Source organism: Strigops habroptila, chromosome 2, assembly GCF_004027225.2.
Source record: "Strigops habroptila isolate Jane chromosome 2, bStrHab1.2.pri, whole genome shotgun sequence".
Lineage (NCBI taxonomy): Eukaryota > Metazoa > Chordata > Aves > Psittaciformes > Psittacidae > Strigops > Strigops habroptila.
Window position 1 is genome coordinate 46,711,300 of NC_044278.2, and position 21,942 is coordinate 46,733,241.

The following is a 21,942-nucleotide window of genomic DNA, read 5'->3' on the forward strand; positions in this document are numbered from 1 at the left end:
CGCGCCCTTCTGGCTCCTTCCGCCTTTCGTTCCTCTGTCCTCGGCCGGGACCCGCAGCCGGTCGGAGCAGGGTGGCCTTAGGGGACTTGCCGCTGTGGGGCCTGCAGCCGCCGTTCTTCTCTGGGACGGCTTCCCCCGGTAGGAGCTTGCGTGGCTGCTGCTGGGCTGGGCGGCTGTCAGCGGCTTTCGGGGGCGGAAGCTAGGCCGGGGCCCGCTGCCGCCTCAGGCCGGCTGCGGCTGTGAGGGCCGGTGGGTGGCTCCTGCGGTGCCTTAGCTGTCCGAGTGCCCTCAGGGGTGCTCTTCGCAACCCTAAAGCTGGTGAAACTTGGTGAGGCGGCTGTGGGGCGCGCTGGGGCCCGGGGTCTTGTCAGGGGGAAGATTGAGGGGGGAGAGGAAAAGGGAGGGAGCCCACTTGGCGGCAAAGTGACTGGACTCTTCCGAGAACTTTCTCCTTGAAAAGGCTTTACAATTTTAGCTAAGAATGAGTTGTATTTATTAATGAAGCCTATAATGGAGCTCTTAAATTTAAGAATTCAAAGCACCATTGATTTTCATTCCACTCTGTATATTTGTGGAGCTGACGCTTTCAATTCAGCCACACAAACAGTGCGTGCATGGATTGGTTTGGTTTCTTTCAACTTACATTACACCGTATACCTGTTGAGAGTGAATTCACACTGTGGTAAATAAATTTATTTATTATATACATTTCAGAAATGTTTCTGCTACTTAAATCTCTCATGTAAAGTTGCTTAATTTCATTTCAAGATTAAAGCACATACTGGCCTCATGTTCTCAAATTAGTTGAGAACATTGGTTGCAATGTATAGTTTTTCTAATTCTTAAGGATCTGTTCAGTTCTTCCCAAAATGATATTTATTTTCCCTCTTAATTTTTGTAGATGGAAAACACTCAGATAAGTTAAATTTTTCAGAGAGAAATAATCATGACAAAAATGGAGATGCATACAATCCTCTTGTAGAGGAATGTACAGAAGTAAAGATGCTTCTAGGTGAGCAAGAGCAATTCTTGTCCTACAATGGCGAAGTCCTTCTATTTCAGCTGTCAAACACAAAACATGTGGAGGGAGCTGCTGATAAAACAACAAACTTGTGTGTCAGAAGAATGGCATTCAACAGAGACACTAAGCTGTTTGTTCAGAAATCTTCCGGAGCATTCAGCATGCGTGCCAGTCACTTAAAAATTGAAATAATTTGTTGTAGCTGCACAACGGATTCCAGAACAGGGATTATTCTTCCCTGCATTTTAATGAAAAAGAAAAAACGGAACAATGTTGTCAAATACCTTTTATTGTTGCTTCACAGCTCAAATCAATTTGAGCAGTCCTTTAATTTTAAATTGGATTATGAGCTGAAAGAAGACATCAGGTTGTTTACTGGCCCTTCAGTGTTGTGGAGGCATGCCAACCAGCTGTTCTACATCTCTTCTGACACCTGCACAGTTCTAAGTGCTCCTGTTCGGCTTTCTTCTGTTGTGTGGACAGGTGAAATTGAGGATGAAGGCACAGTCATCTTAGGGATAAGAACTGCGTGCCTGCCAGACAGTGAAGAAGAGGATGAGTTTTCCATGTCGGACAGAGCCATCTGGGGTAGTGAGTTCTTTGGCTATGCAATAGAAACACAAAAAATGCTAACTGGCACATGCTTTATGCCTCATGCATACAGCAGAGTGGTATCTTCTGTCTATATCTGCAAGAATGAGATGCTGAAAAAACAGCTCCGAATATCACTTGTTGCAATAACCCACAAGAATCAGCTTATTTGGTTCCAGGATGGTCTCCCTAAAGGTGTTTGTGAGCTTCCTTATGAGAAACCATGTTCAGTAAAAACAGCTGTAACCAGTAGCAATGATGTGCTATTTATTGTGTCTTTTGCCTCCGGAAATGTCTGTGTTGTACAGAGGAGAGACAGCTTACAGGTATTTGTGGCTTTAAGCAGCTGCCTTTTACTACTGTGTCTTTATTTGTATATATTCTTTTATTGGAAGTTTCTGCAACCGAAAAGCTACATGTTTTAAGTTTTATGGATTTTTTTTCTTTTTTTATTGTTGTTTCTGTTGAAATAACCTGCCTAAAGTATGAGATTGTTTTGCTTTCACTGCTTGATTATATATCTGACAACAAACTCTGGATTCTATTATTTAATAATATATTTCATGAATCTGAGCCAAAGCTTCTGTTTCTAATTGAAAACTTCCATAGTGTCAGAACCTGAAGCTGTGAGATACTTGTGAGTGTGCCTGCATAATTTGTGTTAAAGTGAAAGTAAACTGGTACTATTGCAGAGCACAAACTTCTTGCTGAAATTTAAAAGCCTTTTGAGTCTCACTTCCTAGTAACAAGAAGTATTGTTTCACGAAAATTACAAGAGGCTTCTCTTGTTTTCTAAAGTCAGGAGAGATAAAGTTAACTGTTAGGCTTTTGTAATACTCTTATCAAGATGACTGACTTAACACAAGAAATGTCTTTAGTTCTGTTTAGTCCTCAGTGTTCTTGTACAAATTTGTCTTTACCTTTCAAACATATTTAAGTGCTTAATGCAACAAAGATACTTTTGAACGTCAAAGGTTATCATCTCATTACCTGATGTGCAAACATTATTGGTTCTAAATAAATGTTACAGCGTTCAGCTATTCAGCTGTTTGAGTTCACTGAAAAGTTATCTTCTCTGTGTTCTTGAAAGAAGCTAATTTTTCCCAGAGTTACATAGGCTCTAAATGATGGAGTAAAAGCTTGAAGCTTCTTAACATTTCTGTATTCCACACACCTGAACAGGTTACCTCTTTATGAAAAGCATGCTTCACCAAAATTAAATCTCAAATAGAAGATTTATTCAAAAATATGTATTTTAAAACCTCTTCTACTGTAGGTTGCTTCCACATGGCAAAAAGTGAAGTCTGTTCTGGTGGATGATTTTATTGGGTCTGGAAGTGAGCAACTGTTACTGCTTTTTAAGGATGACTCCAATACAGATGTGTTAAATTCATTCAAAATAACAGATCTTGGAGAGGTCAACTATGCAGTAAGTTCAACTTGCTGTTTCTCAGCTACTCAGTCTGTGCTTACTAAATTAACAAAACCTCATAAAATCAGTGAAGGATTGGTGCAAAGCGAAATTTGATGTGTGTTGTGAAATGCTCTGAAGTTTGAATACAACATTCTCTGCTGTAAACGTAAAATAACTTATCTGAAGTGATTATTTTACTTCCTTGATAACATTGACCTTATTTTGGGAAATTAAACTAATGCAGTTGCAAATGCGTGACATATGTAACAGGTATGCTACGATGCTTACCTTTTGGCTAAGAACTCTTAATTAAGGCCATAGTGCTAGTTAATTATCTTCTTATGACTGGTTCTTTCCATTATGTACTATCACACTCTAATTGCATTGAGAAGGTAAGATTTTTCTTGTAAAATGTATACTGTGATTTTGCTGGTTTTCTCTATTTTCCCTGGATTTTTATAATCCTTTGTAATAGCCTATACCTTACCTTTAGCTTTTTAATTAATTCTGGGTTTTGTTTCATTAATTTTATTTTTTTTTTTAGAGTGGAATTACTTATAAACATGATGTTCCTGCTGCAGAAGGATTGCAAGAGAATGGTTTGCTTACTGTCCAAGCCCTTGAAACACGATTACAGGTTTGTGCTTGATATTTCTGCCTCTGTATTTTCTCCAAGTTACTTTTCTGTATCATTACATTAGCTAAAGGGGGAGGTTAATAATACTGGTTTTATTGGAGAAGTGGTTCAGGGAGAAGACAACATTAAGCATCTATTCTTGAATCAATGATAGTTTGTGTTTCAGTTGTCTCAGTTGTTACAAATGCATTTGGGTAATTGGAAGGACCTAACTGAATTTTAATAAAAATTTTTCAACTATGCTGAAGCTATCCTATCAAAACTTCGTAACACTCATTTTACAGATATTTAAATATAAGTTTAATAAAATCAGAACATTTACTACTTTTGCTCCATATTACATACTTTGAGATAGTGTAGAGCCAGATCCCCAGTGAGTGCCAATGAGAGTGCCAGTCAATCCTGAAAATAATGAGCGTTATGGTCTGTTTCTTTGTCCATAGACTTCAATCAAATTGGCTTTTACTTTTGCCTCAATTAGTGACCATGGTTATTTCACCACCTGCTGATGTTTTTCCTCCTGTTACTAGCAGTTTTATAAGGATAATTTTGCAAGGATAATTTTGCTAAGTACACTAGGTGAAGCTAAAATGTATCCTTCTTTTAATTAGCATCATTTATAAAACATGCTGGGAGGAATTTGCCAGAGTCCAAGTGATCAACGGGAATATGTCATTGCCTGCCTTTCTTTCTACCTTTCATCCTGATAGTAAACACCCAGCATACTCTCAAGGATTTTTTCTGCAGTGTTGTGTGATGGCCTATACCAAATGGGTAATAATTGACAAAATAGAAAGATTGATTAAAAAAAAAAACCACCCCAAAACAAAAACCAAACAACTTTAAGAGGTTAGCATAAATCTCAGATTGAGTCAATGATGTGGGGCTGTTTTTAGTTTGCTGACAGTGCTTATATATGAGATAGGAGGTAATTATTCCTGTCATTTGAGAATTAGTGAAATCTTAAGTAAGATATTGTGGCAGTTTTATCTACAGCCTTTAAAAATGAAGCGAATTAACTGGCAGAAGTTTATTACTGGAAGAAAAGGAGGACTATGACATATCAGAAAAAGTCTAAAAAAGAAAAGATGTTTTTTAGCTCTAATTACAACCAAGATGTCTAGATAGATATTATACAACTTCTAAAAGATAAAAGCTGTTGTTTGGAGAATCCTGGATAGTAGTTTCTGGTTTTGTTTTTTATTTTCCTTCTGTTTTTTCAGAAACTGGAAAGTGTAAGAAAGTAGAAGGTAGTTTAATTTCAGGGACCTCTTGAGGTCCCTTCCAACCCTGCATTTTTTACAGTTGTTCAGTTTGCATGTTGGAGGCCTATTGGCTTTTGAATGCAGAAATGCAAACTTCCTTTTTTTTTTTTTTTTTTTTTTAAATTGTTTCTGGGTTCTTTTAGGTAATCATCTGTTTTAAAACTGCTGCATTCTTTCCCTACTCATTACGTCATTTTCTTCCTCTACAACACAGAAGTTAGTCTCTGATTTGTTGTTGCTTCCACTGTTGGAAAGAACATTTGCCATTGCCAGCTGTATATTCTGTGTAACTATGTTCTGTGACTTTGTTCTTTTAATACACCAACTGGCGTTCAGCTGTACAGCTCTGCGAGCCTGTGTTAAGATCAAATGAGTAGTCTGTTTTGTGCATTCTACTGTTTCTGCTGGAAACAAGCCACTGGCTGGAGATTTCACGAAGCATCTGCTGATAAAGTTCTTAGACACAGAATCCTTTGTAAGACTTACGTTTGTTTGTTTGTTTGGAGATCTTTTTGATCTCTAATTTTCAAGCCACATGCTAGCATAAGCGTTGTAAGCAAGTAGAAAATCTTCCTATGTTTTAATGCTGTAAATCTTTGCTACTGTCATGCTGATGAATTTCAAAGTATATGCAGATATCTCTTTTTTGACCTTACTGTTGCTTCCTTGTAGAGATCGCCATTGTTCTGTATGTTTCCCTCAACAGTGAAATACTCTTGCTGTTTTTTTGTCATCTAATGTATAACTGAATTTCAAGGATGATTGTTTTGATGCCATAGTGCATGGATCCTGCTTAGCTTCCAAAGGTTATTTAGCCTTTCTTTATCATCAAAATTCAGGTCTTCCAGAAATTTGCAATCAAAACACGTTTTGACAGTCTCTATGTAATCTTGTCTTTTAGGGCAAAAAGAAATAGCAGATGCAGTCCTTTTTCATATTCTGTTGCTTATCCCTTATTTCACATTTGCATAGCTGTTTTCATGTGAGAACTTCAGCAGGACTGAATTATGGTCCACTGCATTATAAATAGGTTGCATTTAAGTTGTATACAGTAATACATGTAAGTTGCATTTTGGAGTAGGGAAATTTAAAAATATATCAGCCTGTGCATTTTTTAATTGTCCTATGCCTGCATCCAGCCTTTTCTCCTCTGAAGACTTTTTTTGCTTTAACACTTGTTTTAGTATCCTGTGAAGACTACTTCTTGTAGTAGAGTACTGCAGTTATGTTACAACAGCAGAGGTTAAAGGGTTTCTCATGGGTTTGGTTGGTTGTTCTGGTAGAAATACCATAAGTCAGAATTGTGTTTGTATGTCCACTGGCCTGTTCTCCCTGCAAGTACTTAACAGTCATGTATGGACTGTAATGCCAAATTCTTTTTCCTATGATTAACTTGTTTTCTTTGACTTGTTTTGCCCGTTTTGGGCAGGTATTTTTTTCAATCCTTACTGCTGATACAGTAAGGATTGCAATTCAAATGCATTGAATTGCTGCACTGTCAGATTGTTCTATTCTCATTCTGATAATGCTGATTTAGTGGTGAGTAGAAAGTTATCTAAGAAATGTTCTGTGATTTGATTTTTATTACTATTTTTAGTGTAATTTTTAAGTATTTTTCCATCTGTTGTTCTGGATTGGCCTGTTTTCTTTTTGGAGTTTTTTTCATAAGGGATTTCAGTCACTTGAAAAATACAAACCTGGTTATTTACCATATGAGCTGCTTCAGCCTATAGATTTCTGAATTATGTTTGCCTCTGGCTTTCTTTGTTTACTTTTTCCATTTTACCTTTGTTTTTCCCAATATTTTTTAGTCTTAACAATCATGAATCTTCCTTTCCATTTTCTTGGCTTTCTAGAAGTGGCACAGTTCTTGGCTCAGTAGTTTTAGCTTTGTATCCATGGTTAGTTATTTATCTATTTATGAATGCTGCAACTTTAAATGCAATGTGTGAAAGCACTTGGCTGTTCTGCTTACTCCTAAGCCTCTGCCTTAATTTGCTTTGCTTTTGACAACGATTCATCTCTTCTGCTGTTGGTGCTGGATTTGCTACAGCTGTATTGTGTTTGTCTCTAGACTGCTTTATTTTTATGCTGATGTTAATTTTCTATTTTAAGGTGATCTAGTTTTATTTTCTTAGTTTCCACATGCAAAGCTTGTGACTTCTATTGATGCTTGTTGCACACTACGTCTTGGCATATGGCAGAAAGGATGTGCCAGAGGGAGCTGATAGAAGGCACTACAGAGTCTTGGGTTTGCCACGTGGTAGATTTTGGGTCTTTTTCTTGTGTTACTTTGTGAGGAAAAACGGCTAGCAAAAGTCAAATTGATCAGCAGGCATACGTCAGTGAATCTTTAGCCATTTTGACTGCTTCTCAGTCTGTGATTCCCCATTTGCTTTCTGTTTCTCAGTTACTTATTCAGGAGTTGCTCACCTACGGCAGTAAGTAAATAGTTCGGTATTCTGATGACCTTGATTAGGAAGGTAAAGAGGATCGCTACTGGTGCCTCCAGGAAAAAGAGGAGGGTCATAGTAGTAGGGGACTCTACTTTGAAAGGCACGGAGGCACTCATCTGCCGGCCTGATCCAGTCTCGAGGGAGGTGTGTTGCCTGCCGGGGGCTCGGATCAGGGATGTTGCTGAGAGGCTGCCTGCTCTAGTAAGTCTTGCTGACTATTACCCCCTCCTAGCGGTCCATGTGGGTGCTAGAGATATAGATAGCAGTAGCCTGGATAACATTAAGAAGGACTACAGAGCCCTGGGAGAGGTGGTTAGGGGCCCTGGAGCTCAGATAGTTTTTTCATTGATTCTCCAGGACAAAGGGGAGGACCTTAAAAAAGCTAGGCGTGTCTGGCAGGTTAATAAATGGTTAGAATGGTGGTGCCATAGTCAGGGGTTTGGCTATTTAGAACATGGGGCTCCATTTGGGAGGCCAGATCTACTGGAGGCTGGTGGAGCTGGTCTGACAAAGAAGGGGAAGAGCTGTTTTGGTAGGAGGCTTGCCAGGCTGGTCAGGAAAGCTTTAAACTAGATGTGTTGGGGGAGGGGAGCATTGATCCATCCCAACATTCCTGGTCAGTTGCCGGCACCTGTAATAAGTGCTTGGAGCGATGTAGAGATGTTCCAGCTGCCCCAGCCATTGAGTCGGCTGCCTTTGGAGCTCGGCTAAGGTGCCTCTATACAAACGCCTGTAGTATGGGGAACAAGCAAGAGGAATTAGAGATGTGTGCAAGGCTACGGGAATATGATGTCATTGGTATCACAGAAACATGGTGGGATGGCTCCTATGACTGGAATGTCTGAATGGAAGGTTACAGGCTGTTTAGAAAAGACAGGCCAGGCAGACGGGGAGGGGGCGTTGCTATCTATGTCAGTGATAGGCTAGAGAGTATGGAACTCTGTCTGGGGACGGGTGATGAGGTAACAGAGTGTTTGTGGGTCAGGATCAAAGGGAAAACAGGAATGGGGGACATTACGGTGGGGATCTGTTACAGGCCGCCTAATCAAGAGGACACTGTGGATGAAGCGCTCTACAGACAGATAGGAGCAGCCTCATGCTCGCAGGCCCTGGTCCTCATGGGGGACTTCAACCATCCTGACATCTGTTGGAGGGACGGTACGGCCCGGCACAAGCAATCCAGGAGGTTCCTCGATTGTGTGGAAGACAACTTCCTCTTTCAAGCAGTAGAGGAGCCGACGAGGAGAGGTGCCATGCTGGACCTTGTGCTCACCAACAGGGAGGGACTGGTTGGAAATGTAACGCTCCAGGGCAGCCTTGGCTCTAGTGGTCACGAGATGGTTGAGTTTGAGATCCTCAGGACAGTGAGAAGAGCGTGCAGCAAGCTCACTGCCCTGGACTTCAAGAAAGCAGACTTTGGCCTCTTCAGGAACCTCCTTAGTAAGGTTTCATGGGATACAGTCCTAGAGGGCAGGGGGGCCCAAGACTGCTGGTCGGTATTCAAGGATCACCTGCTACGTGCTCAAGAGTGTTGCATCCCGACTAGAAGAAAGTGCAGCAGGAGGGCCAGGAGACCTCCATGGATGGACAAGGAGCTGCTGAGGAAACTTAGAGGGAAAAAAGAAGCTTATAGAAGGTGGAAGCAAGGACAGGTGGCCTGGGAAGAATACAGGAGCATTGCCCGAGAAGCTAGGGACCAGGTTAGGAAAGCTAACGCCCAGCTAGAATTAAGTTTGGCAAGGGATGTAAAAGATAACAGGAAAGGATTCTATAGATACGTAGCAAATAAAAGACAGACTAGGGACAATGTAGGCCCTCTCCAGAAGCTATCAGGAGAACTGGCTACCATGGATTTGGAGAAGGCTGAGGTTCTTAATGATTTCTTTGCCTCAGTCTTCACCAGCAAATGCTCTGACCACACCACAAAAGTCTTGGAAAGCAAATGCAGGGACTGTGAGAACGAAGACCTTAGGCCCACTGTAGGAGAGGATCAGGTTCGAGACCATCTTAAGAACCTGAACATGCACAAGTCCATGGGACCTGATGAAATCCATCCACGGGTCCTGAAGGAGCTGGCAAATGAAGTTGCTAAGCCACTGTCCATCATATTCGAAAAATCCTGGCAGTCAGGTGAAGTTCCCGATGACTGGAAGAAGGGTAATATAACCCCCGTTTTCAAGAAGGGGAAGGTGGAAGACCCGGGGAACTACAGACCAGTCAGTCTCACCTCTGTGCCTGGCAAAATCTTGGAACAGTTTCTCCTGGAAAACATGCTAAGGCACATGAAAAACAACGAGGTGGTTGGTGACAGCCAACATGGCTTCACTAAGGGGAAATCCTGCCTGACCAATTTGGTGGCCTTCTATGATGGAGCCACGGAACTGATGGACAGCGGCAGAGCAGTCGATGTCATCTACCTGGACTTGTGCAAAGCATTCGACACTGTCCCACATGACATCCTTGTCTCTAAATTGGAGAGACATCAATTTGATAGATGGACCACTCGGTGGATAAAAAACTGGCTCGATGGCCGCACGCAAAGAGTTGTGGTAAATGGCTCGATGTCCAGTTGGAAACCTGTAACGAGTGGTGTCCCTCAGGGATCGGTGTTGGGACCGGTCCTGTTCAACATCTTTGTCAGTGACATGGACAGTGGGATTGAGTGCACCCTCAGCAAGTTTGCCGACAACACCAAGCTGTGTGGTTCGGTTGATACGCTGGAGGGAAGGGATGCCATCCAGAGGGACCTTGACACGCTTGTGAGGTGGGCCGATGCCAACCTTATGAAGTTTAACCAAGCCAAGTGTAAGGTCCTACACCTGGGTCGGGGCAACCCCAGGCACTGCTACAGGCTGGGCAGAGAAGAGATTCAGAGCAGCCCTGCAGAAAAGGACTTGGGGGTGTTGGTTGACGAGAAGCTTAACATGAGCTGGCAGTGTGCGCTTGCAGCCCAGAAAGCCAACCGCATCCTGGGCTGCATCAAAAGAAGCGTGACCAGCAGGTCAAAGGAGGTGATCCTGCCCCTCTACTCTGCTCTCGTGAGACCTCACTTGGAGTACTGCGTACAGTTCTGGTGTCCTCAACATAAAAAGGACATGGAGCTGTTGGAGCGAGACCAGAGGAGGGCCACGAGGATGAGAAGAGGGCTGGAGCACCTCCCATATGAAGACAGGCTGAGAAAAATGGGGCTGTTCAGCCTGGAGAAGAGAGGGCTGCGTGGAGACCTCATAGCAGCCTTCCAGTATCTGAAGGGGGTCTACAAGGATGCTGGGGAGGGACTCTTCCTTAGGGACTGTAGTGGTAGGACAAGGGGTAATGGCTTCAAACTTAAACAGAGGAAGTTTAGATTAGATATAAGGAAGAAGTTCTTTACAGTGAGGGTGGTGAAGCACTGGAATGGGTTGCCCAGGGAGGTTGTGGATGCTCCATCCCTGGCGGTGTTCAAGGCCAGGTTGGACAGAGCCTTGGACCACGCGGTTTAGGGCAAGGTGTCCCTGCCGATGGCAGGGGGGTTGGAACTAGATGATCTTAAGGTCCTTTCCAACCCTTACAATTCTATGATTCTATGATTCTATGATAAGCTATTGTAAAAGCATCCTTGTTCTTAAATCTCCCTTTTCTTCTCCTCTCTCAAGTCTGGCACTGTATTATTGCTTGGAATCTGGTCCTTACAGTGCAGGATTTGATAGATAGCAAATTAAATTTTTTACAGAACTTACAATAATGAGTGCTACGTGCTCTAAATGCTTTTTACCATTGCAGCTTGAGCAGAGGGCATCTGTTTGCTTACATGAAGTGGTCTTTATTCAGGCTTGTCAGTTGCTTGTGATTGATCCTGATGATTTGTTTGGGGGTTTTTTGGAGGTAGAGAAGTTTGGTTTTGCATTCCAATGGTGAGCTTTTTTCCCTCCTTGGCAGCATAGAACTTCTCGGATCTTGCATTCCCGATAATAGCTTTAGAGGAGCTTTCTTAAAATCTAAGCAACTGATGCTGGCATGCTGCTTTCTCATTTTTTCGTTTGGATTTGGTTTTTTTTTGTCTGTTTGTAAAACTGCCAACTCTTCAGTATATTTAGTTGACCAATATCCAATACAAATCTTGAGAAGAAATTGAAACTCATATCAATGGAAAAGGGAAGCAGGAATAATAATGAAAGGGCTGAATATCTGCATAATTTAATAAAATTGACCTTAAAAGTTTATATTAAACTTTAGGTTTAATATCAAGAGGCCAAGATACTCAGATTAATAGTTTGGATCTTGATTTCCTAAAAATGAAAAGCTGAAGAGATATCTTGGTAGCTTCAATATTGGTTCTTACTTGCAGTACCTAAGCGTAAGCATAATGATAATTTTCGTCTTTTGCAGGCTGGTTACACCTCTGTTCGAGAGCTACAGCAGCATTTAAGACTCAAAAAGAAGGTTATTCTTGAATCTTGCAGAGCATTAATAGATCTGGTTGAAGAAAGAACCCATATCCTACCAACTGCAAAAGAGGTAAATTGCAGAAGAGATCAATTCTGAATTCTGCCCAGCCATTTTTAGGGGGTGCTTCCCTCAACCACTTGTTACTTTCACCAGTAGGATTGCCACTATCAAAACTCATTAATCTGCTTTTTAAGTCTGGTTCATTACCTTAACCTGTCAGCGTATGTACATAAAAGTAAATTTGGGTTTCTTTTCTTGAAATTGATTTGCACAATACCTCCTGACAACTGAGTTGCATGGAGGAGTAACATCTAACATAGAGGTGGATTGTGCAGTCTTAATTGGCACAGTTGCCTAGATATTGAATATCTATCTATGGTTGAACATGTTAGGAAAAGTAAGCTGTCATAGATACGTGTAAGCAAAATTGATTTTGTAATGGGAACGGAGTGAACTGTGGGCTGAGAAGGCGGTGGGGTTTGGAAAATGTTATCTTAATGTGTTGCTCACAAGAAGCCTCCTAATTTACTTAAAATGAAGTTCAGCTTGTTTACAAGGAGAGAATGAGTTGTGCTTTTCATAGTATCGTGTTTTAAGAAAATGCAATTCTATCTTTTGAATCTATTGTAAAGAATAAAGTAGTTTATATAGATTTCATTTAGGTGTCTTAAAAGCACTTCCAGCAATCATCTGTGGTAAACATGAAGTAATGCAGTTTAAAAAGAAATAGTACCTCCACTTTATCTAAAAAACCCAACGTTTTTCTGTAAGGAAGGTCTTGTCTCTCTCTGGGATGATGTAGAAAATCCTCCTCATTCTCTTAGTAAAGAGACATCGTTGGCATCTAAAGTCCCAGAGCACTTCATAGAGAAATTGTGGCAGCGTGTTGTTGGTGACAGCTTGGTAGTTGGAGTAAAACTAACTGAATCCTTTTACTTGTAAGTATATAAATTTATCTCATAATTTCATTGAGTAGTTTTATAGAAACTGAATTTGCAGGTTAAGCTCTGCAGTAGCAAGAATGCACTTTTGAGCTTTGAACTTTCTCATTTTGAACATCTGTATATAAAATGTTTCAAGTGTGTCAGTATTGTGGCTGCTGCTTATACGTCTCCAGCATTGTGCAAAAAAAAGAAACAAACCATTGTACAGCCAAAAATCAGTTGTGCCAGTATAACCACATCGTTACTGGAGGCTTTTTACAAAAGACTTTTCTTCATAGTTCATGTTGACATAGCTATGCTGATATCAGTATATGGTGTAGATAAAGCTCTGTCTTAGCTGTGTAGTTCTTGATGCCTTACTGTTAATATCTTGCCATTCCTAAAGAATGATTTGCTTAAAGAAGCACAAAAGAAAACATTTTAAATTCACTGATCAACTTAATAAATGCTCAGCTTTTGAATTGAAGTATGCTACAGCCAAGTATCCATTCAAATAAAATATTTGCTAAGCTTATGTATTGTGTAACATATGGAACAATCAGCCATACAATACTTAAACCTTCAAAGTTATTTGTTTATTCGTATTATTGTCTTTAAATGTATTAATTTATTCTATTCATTGTAATTGCTTACTTCTAGTTGTAAATACTACTTCTGTCATTTCCCCCTTACAGGGAGGGAACTAATTTGGAACACAGTTTAAAAAAATAGGATTACATTACAACACAAATTTACAATGTGCATTGTATAATGTAAACTGTGGTGGAGTTAGAACTTACCTTTTGACCTATATCTGCACAAGCAGTGTAGCTGAGACTGTGTTAGGATAAGCTTAAAGACTACTGATGCCACTGAAAATCATTCAAGTGGTGGTGAGAGAGCTGACCTGTTACGCCCTTTGGCCATTCTGCTGGAGCTGTGGGTATATTATTTCTCAACTGCCAGATTGCTGTAACTTTACAAGAAAGTTGACCTCATCTTTCTGACAGCTTCTGTTAAGAGCCACTGAGGCGAGAGATTGTTTTTGCCTTTCCAGTATTCATTCTTTTAGCTTTGATGATGATGACTTTGTTTTTGAAAATGAAATACTTCATTCCTGTATAGCTTCAGAAATTCTCAGAAGATTTGGAAGCATTCCTTATAAACCAGCAGCAGTATTGCTCTCTCCCCCATTTTTACGGTTGAGAAAAGATCTGTGAAGATGAAGTCATTTGTCAAAGGTTTCCTGTTGGGCTAGCAGCAGAACCTAGGTGTGCTAGGCTCCAGTTTAGTACTGTTCACAAAGACATGTGTTTTGGGGGAAAAGGGCTTGCTTTCTCCCCATCCCAATGCTGTAAGTTTTTGTTGATTATTTTTGTGCTTCCTAATAATGCAAGATCACAGTGAAGCTTTAGATTGCGTTACGAGGTGACAATACTTCTCCCTAAAGAAAAATAGATATTTGTAAGACTTTCAGATGTCATCCTGAGACTGAATTGATTGACAGAATAAAACATTCATTAAGAGAGGATCTGAAATAGTAATATTAGCATTTCATTGAAAGAACCCTGTGTTGAATAAATAAAGTACTTCACGTATTTCAGGAAATTACTGCATGTTTAAGGTAATAGTTTAAGGTAATAAATTTTAAACCTTTTATTTTACTTTCTACCTTCAATTTTGTTTGAGTATCTATAAAATAACATAGAACATCAGAAGAGCTTTTAGTCCTCAAAGAGGGCAGAATCGATACTTTCTCTAATTTTTTATTAAAAGAAAGTGAAGTCTAAAAATAAATTATAAATGTCATAGAGTATCTGCATGGGGTATGTGGAATTTTCAACATTTTCTGGGTGAATTAGACATCCAAATACTTTCTGTTGAAATGAGGCATCTAACTCCTAGAAGCCTTTTAAAAAATTCAGTCCACGTTTTGAAAATCTTTATACTAAGCTTAGATGAAATAGTCATTTGAAAGACTTATACTCTTTGCACAATCTATGACTTAACCTGGAATGATATTGGATTTTGTGGTAGTCTTAAATGGCTGCATGTGTGTAGATATTTATATATCTCTGCATGCACACAGATCATATATATATATTTCTGCAAAGTTCTGCTTATTTGTCAGAAAGCAAAATACAAACTGGGGGTACAATCATCTTATATGGATTTTCACAGGTCACTGAGTGATGTCAGTTTATCTTTAGTGTTGGATCAAAACTTCTATTCAATTTCTCCAATTATCGAGTGTCGAAATAAAATCCTTAAACTGAACAAAGCCTTCTCAGCGTTGGCTGTCTCCTCCTGTCAAATTGAGCCTCCTCCAAAAAAGATGAAACTGGACTTGCATGGCAAGAATGATACGAAAAAAGAGTTTCCTCAGCTGGATGAAGCAAAGTCAGTCATTGCTGTTACCAGCCTTTCACCATTATTGGCATTTCATCGTGTATGTTGCATAGTTCTTCTACATGCGAAGAAACAAAAACGTCGGACTGATAGTTTACAGGAGAGCAAAAAGATTACTGTACTCTGTGGGAAAATTTCGTTAAGTCTGGAAGATGTTTCTAATGGAAAATATTCAGTAAAGATGCTAAAGGATAATAGTTACTGTACAGGTAAATGGATATATTTTGGATTCATAAATATATGGTTGATTCTTCTGTTCACTATAAGTGATGTCAAGCTAAGTCTTGAAATAGTAATCACATCTCTGTCTTTGAACATGAACTGCATGTTCAAAGACATGCAGTTCTGTTGGGAATTAAAAGCTGTGGGAATACAAGACAGAACAGTTTTCAAAATGGAAAAAATGTTCAGTGATTTCTGTAGGGTTTTGTGCTTGCATTGGTGCTAAAATGTATCTGGAAAGGTTAATTCTGAAGGTAAGTCTGAGTACAGATTGCTGAAGGCGGTGGGTTTTTTTCTGTAAGAAAGATACTTAACTGTTGATTACATACAAAAAATATGGGGTCTTTTTCTGACATAGTATTACGTCTTAAATAATACCAAAGTAATTGAAGCTTTTCCTCATCTACATGTCTACTAAGGTCATTTATTTTCCTTTCTTTTAGTATTCCTGATTTAATTGATTTTGGATTGTGCTTCTGTAGTGAAATACCCTTTTGATCATTTGTAATGAATTTTAATTTCTTTCTTCCTTTAATGCTGTATCATGGGCTAAAGCCAGCATGTCATCTTACTATCACAGGAGGCTATTAATAGTCTTCTTTGGCAAGGTGACGTTTATCTTTAGAGCTTTCATTAAATAGGTGGGGCTCTGTTAATCAGCTAGCTCATTTGCTTGACAGAAGTAGGTATAAGAATTTAGGTGAGAAGAAAATTCCCAAAGAATGCCTGTATGCAGGTGCAAACTCTACATAAAACTGGGGCTGTGAACCCAGTTTTTTGCATAAGCAAATCTTAATGCATGCAACATGATCAAAATATTTAGGCCAAATATTTTGTTATTGTATTTTCTTGCAGGTTCCTTGGAAGATATACTTGCTGTCCTTGCAGTATCTGTCAGATTCTCCTTTCAGATTGTGTCTTCTGATTGCACATTGACTCCAGTAAATGCATGGTTACTGGGAGAAATGGAGTGCACACCATTTAAGGAATGCCATGACAATGTATTCTGTCATAAAGCAGGAACTGTGTATGGTACAGTTTTTAAATGGACCCTGAAAAATCCATTTGAAGGGCTTCTAACATTATTTTGCAGGTAAAATTGCTTAAAAAGTGTTGAGTATATTCATCTTGCATACACACTTTTTTATCTTTACAGTATTTCTTACTGGTATCATAAACAACAGCCAAAACCCTAATCAATAGGCTTCCAATATGATGATATGACAATCACCAGCACTAACAGAATTGTTTTCAAATCAGAACTATGGCAGAACATTAATTGTATTGTTTCATTTTGTCTAGGCTAGAACATTGAATTACAGATAAATCTAGTCTCCATTAATATCTGCTTGGTCCGTTTCTTTTGTTCATTTTGCTGCACATGAATTTTATATTCTTTTTTCTTACATTATTCTTAATATAACATCATTTTTCTTCAATATGTGTTGATTTTAAAAAAATATCTTAACGGAATATTAAAATCAAATAAGAAAAACCCTAAACAAACAACAACAAACCGTAAGTTATATTAAATTTTAATTTATTGCTATGTCATTTTGTAGTTTAGTACTGCAACATAAATTTAGTTCAATTTTGTACCCGTTTCTGAAGTGTTCCTATCTACAATGACTTTGAAAAGGAAATAATTTGAAGAGTCTCAGTGATTTGCTTTTCTTACATAGATTCTTGGACATATGTCTATAAAATTTCCTAAAGCAGGCTATACAAGTTAGTTATATATATAATCATTTATATAATCAATATAAATGATTTATCATTTAGCTGGATATGGCTCACAACATAAAAAGTACTTTTAAAGTACTGACAAATGTTGCCTGTCCTGGAGACTTCAAGCTAAAAAATAAAAGAAAGAGAAGGTATATCTTTTAAGAGTTTCTAATTTATAATGAGTTTGAATCTTTTACTCAATGTAGGAGTTGATTTCCCTCTTTTATGTAAGAGGAAAGGCTGGATTGTTTAAGAAATCAATCAGTAAAATTTTAAGCCTAAAGACTTTTGATTCCTTTTAACATGTTGCTTGATACTAGTCATTTTTGGTCCAACTTTGCATGAATAGTGAACTGCATGTTTATGGTGTAACTATGATTGTATTTTCTTCATCTTTTTTTTCCATTTTTGGATTGACCTTTAATCCAGCTGGGATATTTCTGTGATTGGTGGGAGCTACAGCCTATTTTTTTTTCCACAGCCTTTCAGAACTAACATAAACTACTATAGCTGTTACAAGTAGCGGAAAGTTCAAGATAAGTAAATTGAAATAGAAATAGTTAAGGAAAAATGCGTTTCTGATGTTTATGAGAAAACTAGCTACTTAAGGATGCTTGTAGGATTTGGGGGTTTTTGGGGGGTTTTTTTGTTTGGTTTTGTTGGTTTTTTTTTTTCTGGGATATACTTTTTTCCATCAAAAGACATCATGGCAAACACTGGGAATAAGACTTTGGACAAACTCTACATTCCTCTTAGAATAAGGATTGCGCCATTGTGTCATATATGCTACACTGGTATCCAGAAGAGTAGGTTCCTGATGATTACAAGCACTATTTTATCTTGCTTTCTTAATAGTTTTGAATGTCTGATTTTTAAGTGCAACTTTCGCTCTATAATGACCATTTAAATAAGATGAGATGTGGGCCACCTAATAGCCATGCTGTGCATTGATAATGACAATCTATGAATAGAAGTGACTTTTTGCTGTCCCTAAATATAGACTAAACAATGCATTTCCTTTGTGTTATTGTATGCAGCCTTCATGTACAATGACTTGCTGCTTAAAGCAGCAAGTAATGCTCATGAAACCCTGATCACGCACATATATTTTAGCATAGAATAGTTATGTTCCTGAGGTTTGCTTAGTGTCAGTTCTTTTGACATACGGTGGCTAGCATACCATTAGAAAACCTTTGCTTACTCTTGTATGTACAGTATACATAATACTTGGAAGCATAATCAGCATACATTTTTCCCTGTTTCATTTTAAGTAATTTTGTTTTATTTTCCATGGTAGAATTTTGAAGATACAAGGTAGCTCTAATAATAATACTAATCATCATCATCTTATTTTACAGAAATCTGACTGTCTTGTTCCAGTGCCTTTATAGCCTTATTAGAGTTCTCCCACCAAGCTGTGACGTAAAACTCCTGAGATGTGGAAGCAAAGGTGTACTGACTGAACAGTTAGCACTGGCTTTGGAAAAAGAAATGCTCACCTCGAGGAATTCTTTCTTCTCAAAAGAAAGTAAAGCTGAAAACAGTTTGACATGGGGGAATGAGCCTGGCAAGACAATCAGTGGTGCTCCTGTGGCTTCTTTACTGGACAGTGAGGAAGGGGTACAGCAATTCAGAAAAAAGCTTCAGGGTGAACGGAAAGAGAGTGTTCTGAGTATGAATCAGGCAATGAATGGTGCCCTTTACCAGGAAATTTCTTTGAAAATAGCAGCTGCTCAGCTCAATTCAGATCTGATTGCGTGGAGACTGAGCAAGTCCTAGAAACTATTTACTAAATTTATCTTGAAGAATATTTTATTAAAATTGTACTATTAAATGATATTTATATTTTCATGGGTACTTACTTTTTTATTATATAGCTCAGTTATTTCTACACATAAATATTGGTATTTTGGTTGATGACTTGTAGCTGGTTTGGCAAGAATTTAATATTAAAGGTAACTGAGTTGTTATTTTGTTACATAATTTGAAAATCTTATTTTTTAAGTATTTTCTGATAATTCCTATTCCAAAATCATATTTCATGTATCACAAATGAACTGTATGAGAAAAAAAAACACAAGTATGTACAGTTTAAAATAGTCCTTTTAAACTTGAAAGATGACCATTTACACAGGTAAAACTTCAGCTTTTTTAAGAAATCTTAAGACAGCTATAGAAAAAATCAAAGTTAAGTAACAAAAATTAATAATTTGACTATGGAGTTTGACAAATTAAAGAAGAGGCATCTTATCTTTGTGATATATCAAACTTTTTAAATAACTTGTAATGATACTACTTGAGGAAGAAAACTCTGGTTGTACCTTGCAGCCCCATCTTCTAGAGTCCACCCTCAGATCTGAGTGATTTGGGAGTTTTGGAGCTGAAGAACCAGATCAGGCCTTTTACAAAATTTCAAGAACTCATGAAGCTTCACTGTAGTAAAACACCTTTGGGTTTGAAGTCCTTTCCCACCTAGGATCTAGTGCTAGAGCTAATCTTATTGGTAAATCGTGGAGGAAACTGTCCTTCCTTGGACGTTAACCTAGCTTCAATTTCAGAAGATTTGTTTGCTCCTTCCCTGAGTCATAAATGGCTCATTCCCTGAGTCATGAATGGGTATCTGCTGATACTAGCTGCTCAGTGGTTTTGGCCTATCTCAGATATTTTAAATAATAGACAACTCTTCGTCTATTATTCCTCCCTTCTCTAGTTTAAACAAGATACTGCCTATGCACCCAAGAAGAGAACTGCCTGTGATCTTGCAGGTATTGCTTGCTGAGGTGCTTGCTGAGGTACTTGCTTTTTAATCACTTTTTTCCCACCATTTTTCAGCTTTGTGAGGGGCAGAAAGCTTAGAAAATCCCAAATCACAATAATGTGCTTCCCTTTATCTCTGCTTTATGTAAGCTAAGCATTCCTAGTGTTTGTCACCATTTTTCTAAAGTTGTCAATATTTTGATTTCAGCTTTCCTGTGAACACAGTTTTCAATGGTTAATGTCTGCAGCATGCACTCTGGCAATAAAAGATACTTAAAAGGTATTTATTGACTCAAAGGAACACTGACATTTCATCAGAAGGTTCAGCTTCTGTATATATGTCCTCTAGAAGCATTAGAGTGATGTTTTCCAATCCAAGGTGTCCTCTCATATTGGCAACAGGAGTAAAACAGTGCACATCTAAACGCAAAACACTAGCTAGAAAAACAGTAAATGAGAGAACACTATGCTGTATAAATTCAAACCAATTTAGTGATGCAGTCTGGCTGTTGAGATACTCAAAGTATTAAATGTCTCTTTGGGCTACATAGAAAGGAAATTTTGCATTAATATGTCTAGAATGCTTGAAGAAATTGTCATGGGTATTTGAAACAGTATTTACTGGATGAGAAAGAATTGTTTTTAAAAAACCCACAACTTTCTTTGTTAAGCTGCAGTTTTCTTCAGCCCATAGTCAAAGTTTAAGAGCTCATTGTCAGGGCTTGACAGTAAGTTGTCACTGGAATTTCCAGAGGAAAGTTCTGATTATAAACACTTAAATGAAGCAAAAAAATCTCCCAAGTGCAGTTCTGTAGCTTGCAGCTAAGGGCAAAACCTTGGTGAACCAGCTGAGCAGAAATTTTCAGAGCAACAAAGCTACTATTCAGCTCAGGGCACTTGAAGGAGTTTACACAAAGCAGTAAACAGTGCAGCAGTTGATTTTTATTAGCACTACTATAGCAGCCTGGTCTCATATTGTAACTAACCCTCATATGTATGTCTTCAAAGAGACAATTCGGCTTGTGTTCGCATCCCTTTGTTGAGCTAGTAGAGTGGGAGAAATGAAGAGAGGTTGCCAAAGACAGAAGTTGCCAGTTTTTAATTTCTACTTAAAAGAAGCAAACAGTGAAATCACCCAAGTGTATTAGTGAAATTATTAGAATAGAATAATAAGACATACAACAACATATTCCTACTAAAGAGTCTTTCCAGAAGCATGAATTCTTATTTTGCATATCACTAGATGAGATCACTGAAAGCTTTCCTAATAGCTCTAAGATTTGTGGGAGTAGTTCTCCAGCTGACTAGTAATGCATAATGACATGGCACAACTTTCAGTGGTAGTGATGCAATTGGTAGATGTATTGCATATGCATGGCAGATATTTTTTGTGTGCCAAAATCTAAAAGGTCTGCTGGAAATACTTGGAAGCTTTATGCTGGTACGGGTGTTTTTGGCCAGGATTAATGGAAAAATGGAGCAGGATTGAACAAAGGTTCAGGCTTTCTAGAATCTTATCTTCAAGTGGCAGCAACAGGAACTTTGTTTAGAGATGTTTGCTTTCCTAAACTTGCTTTTCAGAGGTAAAAGCAACTAAAGGTGTTAACCTTCAGTTTATTTGGTCTGTCATAATGATTAATCTCAGCACATGCTGGTGTTCAAATGGAGAGTGATAATTGCGTGGGCTAGGAAAACAGGTTAGGTTGGCTCACTAGGTTTCTGTCATGAAACTGTCATGAACAGTTGCAGTCACATTTTCTGGACTTCCAAGAAAGTCTTGGTAGTGAATTCTTGCACAGAGTGAGTTCTGCAAGTACTTTTTTTAGCAAGTAATTTGAGAAATTAAACCAGTGGTAACAGCAACAGTCCTGCTTACTGATTAGTGTTGCCAAGAAATAACTGATACAATAGTTGGATGCTTGATTTTGTAAATTCCCTTTTCCATGATAGCAGATCAAGCTGGGAGAGATACAGATCACAACCAACAGAAGGCTTTTTGTTAATACAGCTGTTACTGATAGCAGGTAACTATTCACACAATATATTCGCTTACTTGCACACTTGTAATTACTGTGTAGGAGCAACAACTGG

At 38.6% G+C, this 21,942-nt stretch overlaps 1 protein-coding gene across 2 annotated transcripts; it reads left to right on the forward strand.

Moving 5' to 3' along the window:
• Positions 1 to 40: 40 nt before the first annotated feature.
• FANCB (FA complementation group B) lies at positions 41 to 18,951 on the forward strand. Of its 2 annotated transcripts, none has more exons than XM_030476441.1 (9): positions 41 to 138; positions 902 to 1,938; positions 2,889 to 3,041; positions 3,571 to 3,663; positions 11,753 to 11,881; positions 12,584 to 12,750; positions 14,917 to 15,353; positions 16,222 to 16,459; positions 18,453 to 18,951. In XM_030476441.1, the coding sequence occupies exons 2-9, from the start codon at positions 1,003 to 1,005 to the stop codon at positions 18,871 to 18,873; spliced, it is 2,574 nt and encodes an 857-aa protein (XP_030332301.1). In that variant the 5' UTR covers positions 41 to 138; positions 902 to 1,002; the 3' UTR covers positions 18,874 to 18,951. The 2 variants fall into 2 exon arrangements, with proteins under 2 accessions (XP_030332301.1, XP_030332302.1); XM_030476442.1 differs by lacking the exon at positions 41 to 138 and adding an exon at positions 264 to 328.
• Positions 18,952 to 21,942: the final 2,991 nt, after the last annotated feature.